The sequence below is a fragment of the Podarcis vaucheri genome (assembly GCF_965113315.1).
Source record: "Podarcis vaucheri genome assembly, chromosome: 13".
NCBI classification, from domain to species: Eukaryota; Metazoa; Chordata; class Lepidosauria; order Squamata; family Lacertidae; genus Podarcis; species Podarcis vaucheri.
This window is the reverse complement of record NC_138751.1, coordinates 26,618,029-26,632,466: the sequence shown is the minus strand read 5'-3', so window position 1 is coordinate 26,632,466 and position 14,438 is coordinate 26,618,029. Positions and strand designations below refer to the sequence as shown.

General features: G+C 40.2%; 2 protein-coding genes across 2 annotated transcripts; both read left to right on the top strand.

The window, feature by feature from the left end:
• Positions 1 to 5,472: 5,472 nt before the first annotated feature.
• LOC309517260 (olfactory receptor 5B21-like) lies at positions 5,473 to 6,420 on the top strand (the record flags this gene model as incomplete). The annotated part of the gene is made up of 1 exon (XM_082196402.1): positions 5,473 to 6,420. The coding sequence occupies one exon, from the start codon at positions 5,473 to 5,475 to the stop codon at positions 6,418 to 6,420; it is 948 nt and encodes a 315-aa protein (XP_082052528.1).
• A 5,557-nt stretch (positions 6,421 to 11,977) lies between these two features.
• On the top strand, positions 11,978 to 12,922 carry LOC309516591 (olfactory receptor 5B21-like; the record flags this gene model as incomplete). Its single annotated transcript, XM_082195353.1, has 1 exon — positions 11,978 to 12,922. One exon carries the CDS (start codon positions 11,978 to 11,980, stop codon positions 12,920 to 12,922), a length of 945 nt encoding a protein of 314 aa, XP_082051479.1.
• Between the last annotated feature and the right edge of the window lie 1,516 nt (positions 12,923 to 14,438).

The following is a 14,438-nucleotide window of genomic DNA, read 5'->3' as shown; positions in this document are numbered from 1 at the left end:
ATAATAATAATAATAATAATAATAATAATAATAATAATGATGATGATGAAGAATAAGGAGAATAAGGAGCAATATACTTCAGGTAAGATTTCCATGGCACAGTGTAGCTTTGGCCAAGTGTTATATTATGAAAGTGCTGTGGATGTTGTTTCCTTTGGCTCTCCCTTTGGTTCTTGTTCCATGGGTTCTCCTTGTAGCATTTGGGGGATGAGTAATAAAAATAAGGCCATATACCCATGAGAACTAACTTTTGGATGAACTAACTTTTTTTTTTTTTTAAAAAAAAGATTCTGATAGTCTGTCATGATGGGCAGTGGCTGACTCATCATCACATCTTGAACTTTATTCTCTCTGTTTTGGATGCATATTCATACATAGTGACACTATAGGCAATGCGAAGACCTTTCCTGTGATGCCTCATTAGTATCATGCCACAAACTCAGTGATCCAAAATGATCCCCAAGGAGATGCCATCCAGAATTGCAAAGTTGAAATAGGCAGGTAGCAGCGCCGGCCCAAGACATGTTGGTAACTGAGGTCAACCACAGAATGTGTGCCCCTGCCATGAAGCCTTACTATGACATTTTCAGCATTTGTACAGCACCAAACACTCACCAGCAATTATGATAATGCTAATGTTGATAATAATGATAATATTTTGGAGAATTGGAGAACTGGCCCCAAACTAACAAAATGAATGTCAACAGGAACAAATGTAAGGTTCTACACTTAGGCAGGAAAAACTAGCTTCACAAATATAAGATGTGGGACACCTGGATTGCCAGGACCTAGGAGTCTAGGGGTCTTAGTAGACCACAAGCTTAACATGAGTCAATAGTATAATGTAGCAGCAACAAACCCTAATGCTATTCTAGGCTGAATCAACAGGAGTATAGTGTCCCAATCAAGGGAAGTAGTAGTACCACTCTCTTCTGCTTGGTCAGACCACATCTGGAGAACTGTATCCAGTTCTGGGTGCCACAATTTAAGAAGCACAGAGAAGATGGAAGATGGAGCAAGCTTGTTTTCTTCTGCTTCAGAGGTTAGGACCCAAACCAATGGCTTCTAGTTACAAGAAAGGAGATTCCAACTAAACATCAGGAAGAACTTTCTGGTGGTAAGAGCTGTTTGACAGTGGAACAAACTCCCTAAGAAGGTGGTGGACTGTCTTTCATTGGAGATTTTTAAGCAGAGGTGGGTGGCCATCTGCGAAGAATGATTTAGCTGAGATTCCTACATTGCAGTGGGTTGCAGTAGATGACCCTTGAAGTCTCTTCCAACTCTACAATCCTACAATTCTTCTGATTCAAAGAGCATGGAGAAATAGAACTGGGTGCCATCAGGTCACACCCCTTGGATCAATGTTCGGATCAGGACTTCCCACCCCAACACACATGTTTTATAATAATATGAAGGCCTGATTAAGGAGATCAAATGAAACCACATGACTTTTTTTGCATTATTAATTGCTATAGAGTTATGCTAGGAACAAATGGAGCTATGTCATTTTCATCTGAAACATTCCTGATCAGTTGGCTGTATCTTTCCCCCAAAATGTTATATTTTATAATGTTAAGGCCTGAATATAACTCTAAAGGGCAATTTTTATGCAAACTGGTGTGATCTAAATTTAGGATATTTTCTTCATAAATTTACTCTCTAATCATGGTTGAAGGTGAAACTAATATATTTTACATTCTGTATGAAATACATTTTGAACCCTCTTATTTAGTTTCCAGCCTGTCAGTACCACACCAGTCAAGTGCTTTGTCCTGGGCCTGTGGCCAGCTGATGTCACTCATGAGATGAGACAGAGGGAGTCTATCCCTCCTCTTCCACCAAGTTAGAAAGGACTGCTGGGAGCAGAAAAAGGTTAAAGTTGCACTGGTTGCAAATGGCTTGATGTCTTGAATTAATAAAAATTCCACCTCTGTCCTGGTTTCATGCCTTCCTTCCTGGGCAAATGCCTTTTATCTACAGTCCTGTTGACTCTTTGTTAAGTATAATTGTTTAATTGGCACTGAAATGAAGAACGGTGATGTGTATTACTGAAAGGATTTCACTGGAAGATTCCATTGAAGCTATAAGAACAGCAAAAAGAGCTCTCTGAGCTCCTTGATAGGTTCATAATTAACTGTTGTTCTCCAGCAGCAATCATGTGAGTGACTAACCCTAGATTGCAAATTAGTTGCAAATTCATCACCTTGGTAGGGTGGCAGCTGAGACATTGTTCTCAGGCTCTGTGAAAGTGAGGTGTCTTCCAGGAACTCAACAGACTTAGGGGCTAATGTAGCCTGTATAAGAGAGAGCTATGCTTGTCAGCTCTAATGTTATTATTTTATTTTATTTTATTTTATTTTATTTTATTTTATTTTATTTTATTTTATTTTATTTTCTAAGAAGATGCTGAGCCTATGTCTTATGGAACTGTTTGGATGTATCATTTACTGGTTTTTGTTCTGCTTTGAGGAAAGTTCTGCAAGTAAAGTTTAGAATTATTTTTTTTAATGAGTCTAGATACCTTTCACCCTGCCACCTCTCCACTTCCTCTCCTGCCTGCTAACTCTCCCCTTTCAGGGTCTGGAAAGTTTCATATGGAGAGAGGTGGTCCCTAATGTATTGTGGTCATGAAGGGCTTAAAAGGGAATGTGGCCCATGGACCGGAAAAAGGTTCCCCACCTCTATACTAGATGGCATCTTTGAGGATGTGGTCAGTTTCCTTCAAGTGTTTTCTTTATAACATGAGTTGAAGAACCTCCAGCCCCAAATACCTCTTCATTTGGCCCACCATTCCAACTTCCATGGCTTGGCAAATATGATATCATGATGCCAGATCTGGGGAAATAAAGAAACCATTGGGCCAAAAATGTGTTTGCAGGTACCTCCAATCAGCAGATTGGCAGTGAGGTGCTGCAAGGCACTATTCTTCCCTCAATGCTCTTCAACATTTCTATGAAGTCATTGAAATGTTATGGCATGCCCTTCCTGCTGAAATATGGGATACTCCATGTCTATTGGCATTTTGCCAGCTTTTTGATCTCTCTGCCTGAGCTGCCTATCTCAACTGTTTTGTAGTTTGATGTTATGTTATATTTATGGATGTTTGCATTTTACTATTTGAGTTACTGGTTTTAGAACTCTAAAATTGCACAATTTATATACTTTAAATGAGGATGGGGATGAGGATTCCCCTTGGCTGACTGTGATAGACTTCTTACAAACCACAGACTCCAACTTGGCCACAGTGCTGTCCAATAGATGTTCCATGCCATCACTTGACACCAAATATTCATCAAACTATGATGGATCTAATTTGGTTTAGCCCTCCATGCACATAAAGTTATGAGGATTTATGATTCCTGTCTCATTGCCACACTTCCACAGCACCCACTGGCACAGTCATAATTAGAGTTGCATCATCTGTTTACAAAGGGTATGTGTACTTTCCCCCCAGAAGAGCAATTTAAGCACAGTTCTTGAAAACTCAAGAGGTTGTTTTTCATTTAAATCCCTTGTGACCATTCCCCACCTTTTAATCCCTCTTCATGCAAAACATGTTAGCATGCGATGCAGTCATGTAAGACATGCAAGAAAAGCATAATGTGGTCATCACAGCTGAGGAAATGAATCATTAAATTATTCTGCCTTCGTTCCATCTGATGGTCAAGAGGAAAGGTAGCTTTTTTATTCTCAGATCCTATCTCTGTTTTTCACTAGATGACTTAAGATTTGACATTCCTTACAGAACAATGCTAGAAAAGCAAATGACTCAAAGGGGAGATCTTCTATATCTCTCTGTGTCTTTCGGTCAGTGTTCCAATTGTCTTTCCTCTGTGATGCAAAAACCTAGTCATTGTTTCCATTATTTGCTAAAGATTTACAATAGAGACCTATACATGCCTACTCAGAACTAAGTCTCATTATGTTGAATGACACTCTCAAGAAAGTTGGTGTATGGTTTCTACCTTTGACAACACGGAGATGAACACTATGGGTGTAGCCCATAGAACATTAGTACACCAGTTGTATTTTCTTAATGACACTCTCATGGATCTCACATTTTCACATTACATGTCATAGAGATTTTGTTTCTGGGTTGTTGTTTCTTAGATTTTGCTTGAAATTCTTCAGACATTTCTCCTTTAGAGAAACACCCAAATTGGTCTCAAATGTCACATTGCACAATATTTTCATGAGAACTATATTGGACATTCATAAATGAACTAGAAATGTTTTGGAGGACCAGTGATCATTCAGGGATCCACTGCAGAAGGCCAATTTTATTTAGTTTAATTCAATATGCTATAATTTGAGACTTCTTACATTTGTTCTCCATGCAATTACTTATCTATCACTTCTAAATGATAGATTGCTCAGCTCAAAACATCTGCAGGATCTGATGTTCTTCTGCTTCCATGTAGGGTGCAAAGTGGTTGAAAGAACTGTAAGAACATGCACATCAGGTCCATAACATACACCTTCCCTGCAGATTTCTAAATCTGTTGAGATCGAGGGTGCCAGTTAGGAGGAAAGACCCTTGTAATCAGTACTTTCCACAAAGGGTGGGCAGATGCCAGGCTTTTAAGATCTACTGATTGTTTTCAATAGAGCCCCAAAATTTACCAGCTACCATGCACATAAAGTAGAATAGCGATTCTAAGCTATTTTCAGTACCAGCAATGAAATGAATTCATGCAAAAGTCAGGTTGACTGAAATTTTCTACTGCTTGGCAGGTGAATTTAATATTGATGAATTACTAAATAATGTGGAAACAGAAACCATTACTATTTGCTCACCCATGTTCTGCAACCTAGGAGCATATCACATAGAAGCTCCTCCATATGGTTAAAAGTGTATGTGAATGAAGCCTCAGGGAGATACAAGTTATTTTGGTTGAATTTTGGCCCGACTAAAATTAATGGAACATGCTAGCTTTGACTGAAATCTCTCCTTTATGCCAAAGGGAGTCTAATGCAGCTAAATTACTCTGTATCCAATGCTATGAATATAATGGGTGGCACACTGACAACTGTTCTTTCAATTGCAGTGAATGCAGAAGAGTTCGTATGCTGCATAGTCCTGCTTGGAGTCAGAGAGCGAGATCACACATAAAAATTTGCAGCACAATATTTTTATGATATTGTTTCATCTTCTAAATATAAAGTATGTTGTTTATTTAGTATATATAGCCTGCCATCAAAAAATATTCTCTGATATGGGAAATGCTGCTAACAAGTTGTTAAAGGTGAAATAGGGAGCTTCACAACTAAGTCAAAATCTTCAGCTGATTCTCCGGTCCAAACTATATCCATGATTCATTGCTCATAATGATATACCACTGCATCAAGACTAACCATAGGAGAAATACTTGCATATCTGAAGTGATAAAAAAATTCTAGTAATACTTGAACGTTGGCAATTTACACTTAAAGATACTAGAAATTAAGCATTTTAATTTCAATTCCAAAGCTATGGAGAATTTTGACAAAGGCAATAGAACACCAATAACCACATTTACCCTTCTGGGATTTGGAAATGACCCTAAACTACAAATTCCATTCTTCATGGTGTTTGTATTCATCTACACTGTGACTGTGGTTGGAAACATCATAATCATCACTCTGGTAGTCTCTGATCATCACCTTCATACTCCTATGTACTACTTCCTTGGAAACTTGTCCTGCTTGGAGACCTGCTACACTTCAACTGTCCTCCCCAGGATGTTAGCCAGCTTCCTGACAGGGGATAGAACTATATCTATTGGTGGCTGCTTCACACAGTTTTTTTGGTTTGGGACCCTAGCAATTGCTGAATGCTACCTGTTGGCTGCCATGTCCTACGATCGCTATTTAGCCATATGTAAGCCCCTCCACTATGCCACTCTTATGGAAGGGAAACTCTGCTTTCTTTTGTCGGCTGGGTCCTGGCTATGTGGGATTACAGTTATGACAATAGTAGTAAGTTTAATGTCACAACTATATTACTGTGGTCCCAGTGAAATTGATCATTTCTTTTGTGAATTGGCACCAGTGATTAATCTCTCTTGCAGTGACACCACTATGGTGGCTCTGGTGGGTCTCATTGTCTCAGTCATAGATGCTATTCCGTCTTGTCTCCTAACGCTGATGTCTTATGTGTGTATAATTGCCACCATCTTACGGATCCCATCTTCAACAGGGAGGAAAAAGGCCTTTTCAACCTGTTCTTCCCACCTTATTGTGGTTTCTATATTTTATGGATCATTAATATTTGTATATGTGCTCCCAAAAAAGGAAGCTCTGTGGGAAGTGGACAAAATCTTTTCAGTCTTCTACACAGTCTTAACCCCTCTAATCAATCCCCTTATCTACAGCCTGAGGAACAAAGAGGTGAAAGAAGCTTTAAGGAGAGTCATAAGCAAATGCAGGGTTTTAACATAATTTGCACTATTAGCCAAAATATGCCTTAAAATGACCCTGTGAATGGGCAGGCTCCCACAGAGAAGCTCATGCTTGCTCTGCTCCTAGCCAAGAGAAAAGGAGTGGGTGCAAGACGGGTGGTTGTATTTTAAGACATCTGATCTACCTACTATGCTGTTTCCGACATTCTGAGTATTCTAGGGGGCATGGAGAGGATCTTCTCTGCGATGGGGAACGGTTGTGCTGATATTCAGAACTGGTGCTTTGAGGAACTGATAAAAAGTGATGATCTGATTTTAGTTAACCTCCATCTGTCCTGTGTCAATTTCCACTCAATTATTTTGAAGAACTGTTTAATGTGGCAAGGATTGACAAAATATCCTCATGGAGGGTCAAGGAGAGAGAGGGAGAGATTATTGACTCAACACAGGGGAGGTACAGGGGACCTGTCATTGTGCCATGGGTGTGGTTGAGTCCACTGAACACATTCTCTTGACTTGCCCTTCTTATGCAGAGCTTAGACAAAATTTTATAGACCCACTTCTATGTCAATTTAGCTCCCTACCCGGAGAAAACCAGGTTTTACACTTGCTGCATAATATCGCTAGAGCTATACCTTCCTTGGTGGCCAAATTTCTTTTTTTAGCTTTTAAGCGCCGCAAGACTATAATTGACTGTATTGATATGGGGCTATCTGTTTAGCCCATTTTAGTGTTGGCTAAGCTCTAAAATCTTCTTGGATGTTTTAACTGTGTATTGACAAATGTACTTTTGTCTGACTGACGGTCGAATAAAAGGTTGATGATGATGATGATGACTCAACACAGAGTGACTTTCTGACTATGACTTTCAGCCAAAACAAATAGGTTTTTTGCTTTTGTTTCCTTCCAATATCATTGTTGGAACATTTCCTGATAGTTTTCACTGAATTGGGATATACATCGTCATTGTGATGTTTCATCCTGGTTTGTGTCAAACCAGCTAGCATTACAAGCCAAGCTATACATGTAATATGCAATATTTTTCTTATACTTGTAAACAGTGCTTTTGCTATGTTTTTCCATTGAATAAAACACTGTAAACCATGTATGTTGTTGTAAGGGATTGCTTTAAGTCATTCCAGCACTGGGTGGGTGGGTGGGTGGGGAAATCACTACCCAATCCTGGTCTGTATTTTGCCAGAACAAAGGTGGCAACTCTACTCATGGTGTTATTTCCAGCCCTTGCAAAATTCTTGTATTTATGAGTTTGCTCAAATTTACTGAATCTATTGATTTGGCAGGCCTCCGCTTCCTTTTTTAGTACACATTGCTTGCCATCAATAAATATTCTCTGTTCTAGGAGCTATTGAGTTGCCAAAGGTGACACAAGCAGTTTCAGAACTGCGTTGTAATATTCAGTGGATTCTCCAGTCAAAACTATATCCATTCTTCATAAAGAGGTATCACTCCATCATCCACAAGAGGTCCAGAAGGTGACAACACAAGAATGGGCCTTTTCTGTGGTTGTTCCCTCTTTTTGGAATACTCTCACCAAGAAGACTTGCCTAGTGCCTCTACTATATAGCTTTAAGCATCAGGCAAAAGACTTCTCTATAACTAGGTCTTTGACTAATAGTCTATGGCCTTTTAAATGTGTTTGTGGGAGTGGGGTTATTAGTTTGTTTTCATTTGTTTTATTATGTATTTTGTGCTCACATTTTGTATTTTTATGTTCTGAACTACCCTGTGATCTTTGCATAAAGACTGGTATATAAATTTAATCAATCAACTGAATCAGATGACGCTTTGCAAGTGGTGAACCTTTGAGTCACGTTTGTCCTTATATGATGTTTTGGGAAACCAGCACTATGTAATCATCTTCTGTGAAGCCTGGCTTGCAAGTGGGTCAAACTGTAAGATCTCTCATTGGGTTTCGTGGCTGAACCCCCACGGCAAAAGATCATTTGTGAAGCTTAGAAGGGAATGTGTTTCTTGAGCTGAAAAGGGTTCTGCATCGCTATAATAGTATCAGTATGTATCAGTTCCTTCCAGTGTTTTCTTTATAACATGATTTCAGCCTAAAAAGTGTCTTCATTTGGCCTACCACTTCCACTTCCATGGCATGGGAAGCATGACACTGTGATGCCAGATGTGGGGAAGCTAAAGTTACCACAAAAATGTGTTTGCACATACTGTTGATCAGCAAATCAGCATTGGGGTCTGCAAGGTACTATACCCCCCCCCAATGTTCTTCAACATTTCTTTGAACTCATCAAGATTTTTCAGTTGGTTATTGAATGCACTTCCTGTTGAAATATGAGAGGCTCCATCTCTATGGGCATTCTGCCAACTTTTTCATTTCTCTACCTGCCATGGACTGGTTGGACACAGAGAAGGGAGGAACCAGCTGGAGAACCACCAAGGGAAGAAGGCTCAAAGCCCGGGAAGTGCAGCAGGGGAGGACAGAGGCCAAGAGGCAGAGATGAATCAGGCTTGTGCATGGTCATGGGTGTCTCCCCCTCCTGCTGTGACAAGCTCCTCTCCCTGCTAGTCTCCCAGAATGAGTAAAGGTATGAATAGGGTGTAGAAGATGTTGGCTTCACACAGGCTCAGTCTCTGATTGCTTGGGAAAATCCCTGGAGAGGAGGGAACTTAGATGGCTGTGGGAAGACAATGACCTTCAGTCTTGGCAACTGATTCATGGGACAAGACCTGTAGGGATGAGCTGCTGTGCTTATTAGGCGTGACACTATGGCAAGTCTAGCAGTTAATGGATCAAAATTGAATCACAACAAGACAGGGATACTGTTTCTGGGGGATAGGAGGCATGCAGGTGTGAGGGACTCCCTGTCAGGAGCTCGTCCTACACTCAGGTAGGACCCTGGCAGAGACACATGCCCAACTAGCATGTTATCTCTGTCCTGGTCAATCGTTCAAGAGTTTCAAAAGCTTTCTTCAGCCCGAACATGACAGTGACCGATGCCAACAGATATTGGAACACTTAGGGAATCCGTAGAGTCTTTGCAGCTTGCGTAACAGACCTCAGGAACTCAGCATTTTGGCTAATCTACTTTATTTACATATAAACACACACGGAGCACTGCAAAATGGCTCCCTCTCTCTCTAGCATCAGACAGCAAAGAGAAAGAACAAAGGATAATAGTCCCACTTCACGGAACAGAGTAACACAAACATCCTGTCTATGTCACTTCCCACTTTGTGGAGTCAAAACTCCACAGTTTGTGACAGACAAAAATCCCATGACCCCTAAAGGACCAGGTGCACAGCCTGGATATCATTTTGGACTCACAGCTATCTATGGAGGTGCAGGTCAACTCTGTGCCCAGGACAGCTATCTACCAACTTCATCTGGTATGCTGGCTGAGACCCTACCTTCCTGCCCACTGCCTCTTCAGAGTGGTGCATGCTCTTATTATCTCCCAATTGCACTTTATGTGGGGCTACCTTTGATGGTGACTCAGAAACTGCAATTAATCCAGAATGTGGTTGCTAGACTACTGACTGGGAGTGGCCACCACAACCATATAACACTGGTCCTAAAAGATCTACATTGCCTCCCAGTATGTTTCCAAGCACAATTCAAGGTGTTGACTGTTAAAGCCCTAAACAGCTTTGACCCTGCATACTTGAAGGAACAGCTCCACCCCATTGTTCAAAGCAGGCAGATCCAAGGTCCAGCTCCAAGGGCCTCCTTGCTAGAATTGAAATTACAGGGAACAAGGCAGAAGGCCTGTGGAATGCTCTCCTGTCAGATGTCAGAGTTAAAGCTACTATATAACTTTTCATAGACATCTGAAGACAGCTCTGTTTCGGGAAGCTTTTACTGTTTGATTCCGCCCTCCCCCCCCCCTGTATTTTTGCTGAAAGCTGCCCAGGGTGTCTGGGATAACCCAGTCAGAGGGGTGGGAGTATAAGAAATAAATAATTATATCATCATCACCATCATCATCATATACAGGTTGTGCTAACTCCAACTTGCACAATCTGATTTACTACCAGCTTGCTCCTGTCCCTACCTAAACAGCCTATCTTAACTGTAGTACGCCCTTGCCTGACTCTTACAAACCATAGAATCCAACCTGGCCACAGTGCCATCCAATCAATGTTCCATCCCACCACTTGGTACCATATATCCATCAAATTATGATGGCTCAAACTAAGTTTAGCCATCTAAGTACATAAAGTTCTGAAGATTCCTATCTCGTTGCCATGCATTCACAGCACCCATCAGCACAGGCATAATTAGAGTAGAACTTTCCCCACAGAAGAACAATTTAAGCATAGTCCTTAGAAAACTCAAGAGGTTTTTCTTCATACTAATCCCTTGTGGCTATTCACCACCTTTTAAACCCTCTTCATGTAAAACATATTAGCATGAGTTACAGTTATGTTGAAGTGGCAACACAGCATAATGTGGCCATCACTGCTGAGGAAATAAATCACTAAGCTATTCTGCCTGGTGGTAAAGAGGAAAGGTAAATTTTTATTATTTTTCTCAGACCTTATCACTGTTATTGAGAGGGAGGATGTCATTCAGGAGAAAATACCCTTGTAAACAGCCCTTCCCCTGTGGCTATGACTGTTACCTTTACACAAAGAGTGGGCAGACTTCAGGCTTTTAAGATCTACGTCTATTCTTAATAGAACCCCAGAATTTATCAAACACAGCCAGCTGTAAATGCCATACAAACAGAATGGAGCAACAAGTCTAAGCTGTTTTCAGTACCAGAAATAAAATGAGTTTACAGTCCATTAATGCAATAGCCAAGGTTATATTAAATTTTCTACTTCTGAGCAGGTGAGTTTAATGTTGATGTCATTACTAAACAATTGGGAATCAGAAACCATTAGCTTCACCTCACTCCTGCTTTGCAATGCAGGAGCATATGACATTGAACTTCTTCCATATTGTGGAAAGTATATGTGAATGAAGCTTCAGTGGGTAATAATTTTTGAGATAGATTCAAGCTAAGTTAGATGAACTTTGGTCCCAGTAAAATAAATGGGACATGCTAGTCTTTAGTGAAATCTTTCATATTTCAAAGGGTGTTTAATGCAGCTAAAATACTCTGTATCCAGCCCTGTGACTATAGTGAGTAGCTCAATGGGAACTGTCCTTGCATTGTAGTGAATGAAACATAAGATTCATTAGAGCTCCTATGTTTCATAGTCCTACTGTATTGTAGCCAGAGAATCAGACCCACAATCCACAACTTGTTGCACAATATTATTATTTTATTGTTTATCTTCTAACTGTAAAGTTTGTTATTTATTTAGTATATATAGCCTAACACGAATAAATATTCTCTGATCTAGGGAATATTGAAAATGAGTTGCTCAAAGTGAAACAAGAAGTTTCACAACGGAGATGCAATCTTCAGCTGATTCTCCAGTCCAACCTATGGTATACCCATGCTTCATGCTTGATAAAGATGTATCACTCCATTAAGATTATGTTTCCAATTTCTGTTTGAAGTGATTTTCTAAAATAACAGCAATTCATGAAAGTTGGAACATTACACCTAATGACCTAAAGACACTATAATTTTGGCAATTTAATTTCAGCGACCATTGCTATGGAGAATTTTTACAAAGGCAATGGGACATCAGTAACCACATTTACCCTTCTGGGATTTGGAAATGACCCCAAATTACAAATTCCATTCTTCATGGTGTTCGTAATCATCTACACTATGACTGTGGTTGGAAACATCATAATAATCACTCTGGTAGTCTCTGATCATCACCTTCATACTCCTATGTACTACTTCCTTGGAAACTTGTCCTGCTTGGAGACCTGTTACTCTTCAACTGTCCTCCCCAGAATGTTAACCAGCTTCCTGACAGGGGATAGAACTATATCTATTGGTGGCTGCTTCACACAGTTTTTTTGGTTTGGGACCCTAGCAATTGCTGAATGCTACTTGTTGGCTGACATGTCCTATGACCGCTATTTAGCCATATGTAAGCCCCTCCACTATGCCACTCTTATGAATGGGGAACTCTGCTTTCTCTTGTCGGCTGGGTCCTGGCTATGTGGGATTATAGTTATGGCAATAGTAGTAAGTTTAATGTCACAACTATATTACTGTGGTCCCAGTGAAATTGATCATTTCTTATGCGAATTAACACCGGTGATAATTCTTTCTTGCAGTGACACCACTTTGGTGACACTGGTGGTTCATATACTGTCAATCATAAATGCTGTTTCTTTTTTCCTGACACTGTCGTCTTATGTGTATATAATTTCTACCATCTTACGGATCCCATCTTCAACAGGGAGGAAAAAGGCCTTTTCAACCTGTTCTTCCCACCTTATTGTGGTTTCTATATTTTATGGATCATTAATATTTGTATATGTGCTTCCAAAAAAGGACGCATTGTGGGAAGTGGACAAAATCTTTTCAGTCTTCTACTCAGTCTTAACCCCTCTAATCAATCCCCTTATCTACAGCCTGAGGAACAAAGAAGTGAAAGAAGCCTTAAAGAGAGCTATTAAAAAATGCAAGGTTTTAGAATAATTTGCAGAGGCCTTGTCCACACATCAACATTTGCCCAAGTATGCCTTACCATGACCTTGTAGATGTGTAGGCTCCCAGGAAGAAGTTCACATATTCTCTGTTCCTTCTGAGTATTTTAACCACAAGACAGCATGGCAATTAAGCTAAGGTTTCACCTTAGTGATTTATATGAAATGTGGATCATGGTTCAAATTTTAGATTAACTGTTGTGCCTTCTGTAGTTAGTAAATAAGGAAGAGTAAAGCTGATGTGACCTGCTTCTGCGATCCAACATGTTTATTCAATTTGCTGCATGCCACACTTTAATTTGCCATGTCATGTGAAGCAGCCCAGAATACATATATTACAAGACTGTACAGTAATCATAGATGTAGAGCTATTTTTTTTCCAGATTGCCAGAATGCCTTTTATTTAGCCACTGTTTTGATTTTGCAGATAAACATATGGTAGTCCCATGGCACATATGCAAGCATTTTCTTATTAATATGAGTGCGGAAACTCCAGCCCATGGCCTTATTAGACCTAAAAGGCCTACTCATTTGAGCCACCTTTCCCACTTGAATGATGTGGCAAATATGATGCCATCCACCATCATCATTGTTGTTGTCATCATATATTTAGTTATACCCAACCTTTTCCCCTGACAGGGACTCATGATGTCACATGTGGGACAGGTAAAATTCTAGCTATGCCAAAAGCGACACTGCAGGTAGCACCAATCAGATGATCGTCAGCGGGGTCCTATAAGGCACCATTTCCCCCCAATGGTATTTAACATTTATTTGAACCCAACAATATTTTTCAGTGTAGCACTGGTATTGTCAGGCTGCTGCCAGCGACTCCCGGCCAGTTGCCCAGGAACATACAAAGACATGGAAATGTTTCTTACCATACACTTTTTATTCAGTATTTACAGAAAGAGGCTATAGAACCCAGCCTCTTGTCCATAGTGAATCTCCACCCCCTGTCTCTCCCAGTTCCTCGTTTGTCATCCTCATTGTCTCTCCTGTGGGTGGTGCTACGTGCCCTTTGTCTTTGAGCTCTTTGCTCTCCTACTTTCAAGGCTCGCTGGGGTCTGAGAGAGGGCTGGGTCTGGAATGCTTTCTAAAGACACTGTGTCTATCAGCTGTCACCCCCCTGGTGTTTTCTCCTCCTTCTCTCCCATTATTTCCCAACTTTCCCCCTTGTAAGAATGTTAACACAAAACAGTAAAGGACAGATCCTTCCTGCTCACAATAAAGAGGTTTCCACGTGTTCTTGTACTGTACTGAAACCTGTAAATGCTCATGTTTTCACATATGCATGTATTCTGCTTGTATTCTGCTTGTCCCTCTCCCTGCTTCTCCCTTCCCCTTCTCTCCTGCCACACTATATTAATTTGCCTTTTTACAGAAACATTGTAACATCTCTTGATTTTAAAGAAGCTTGTGTGTCTATACCAAATGTAACTTTAGTAGTGTAAAATTGTAACTTCATGAATGTAAAATGTATCTATTATGTTGCAAGGGAAAGATAA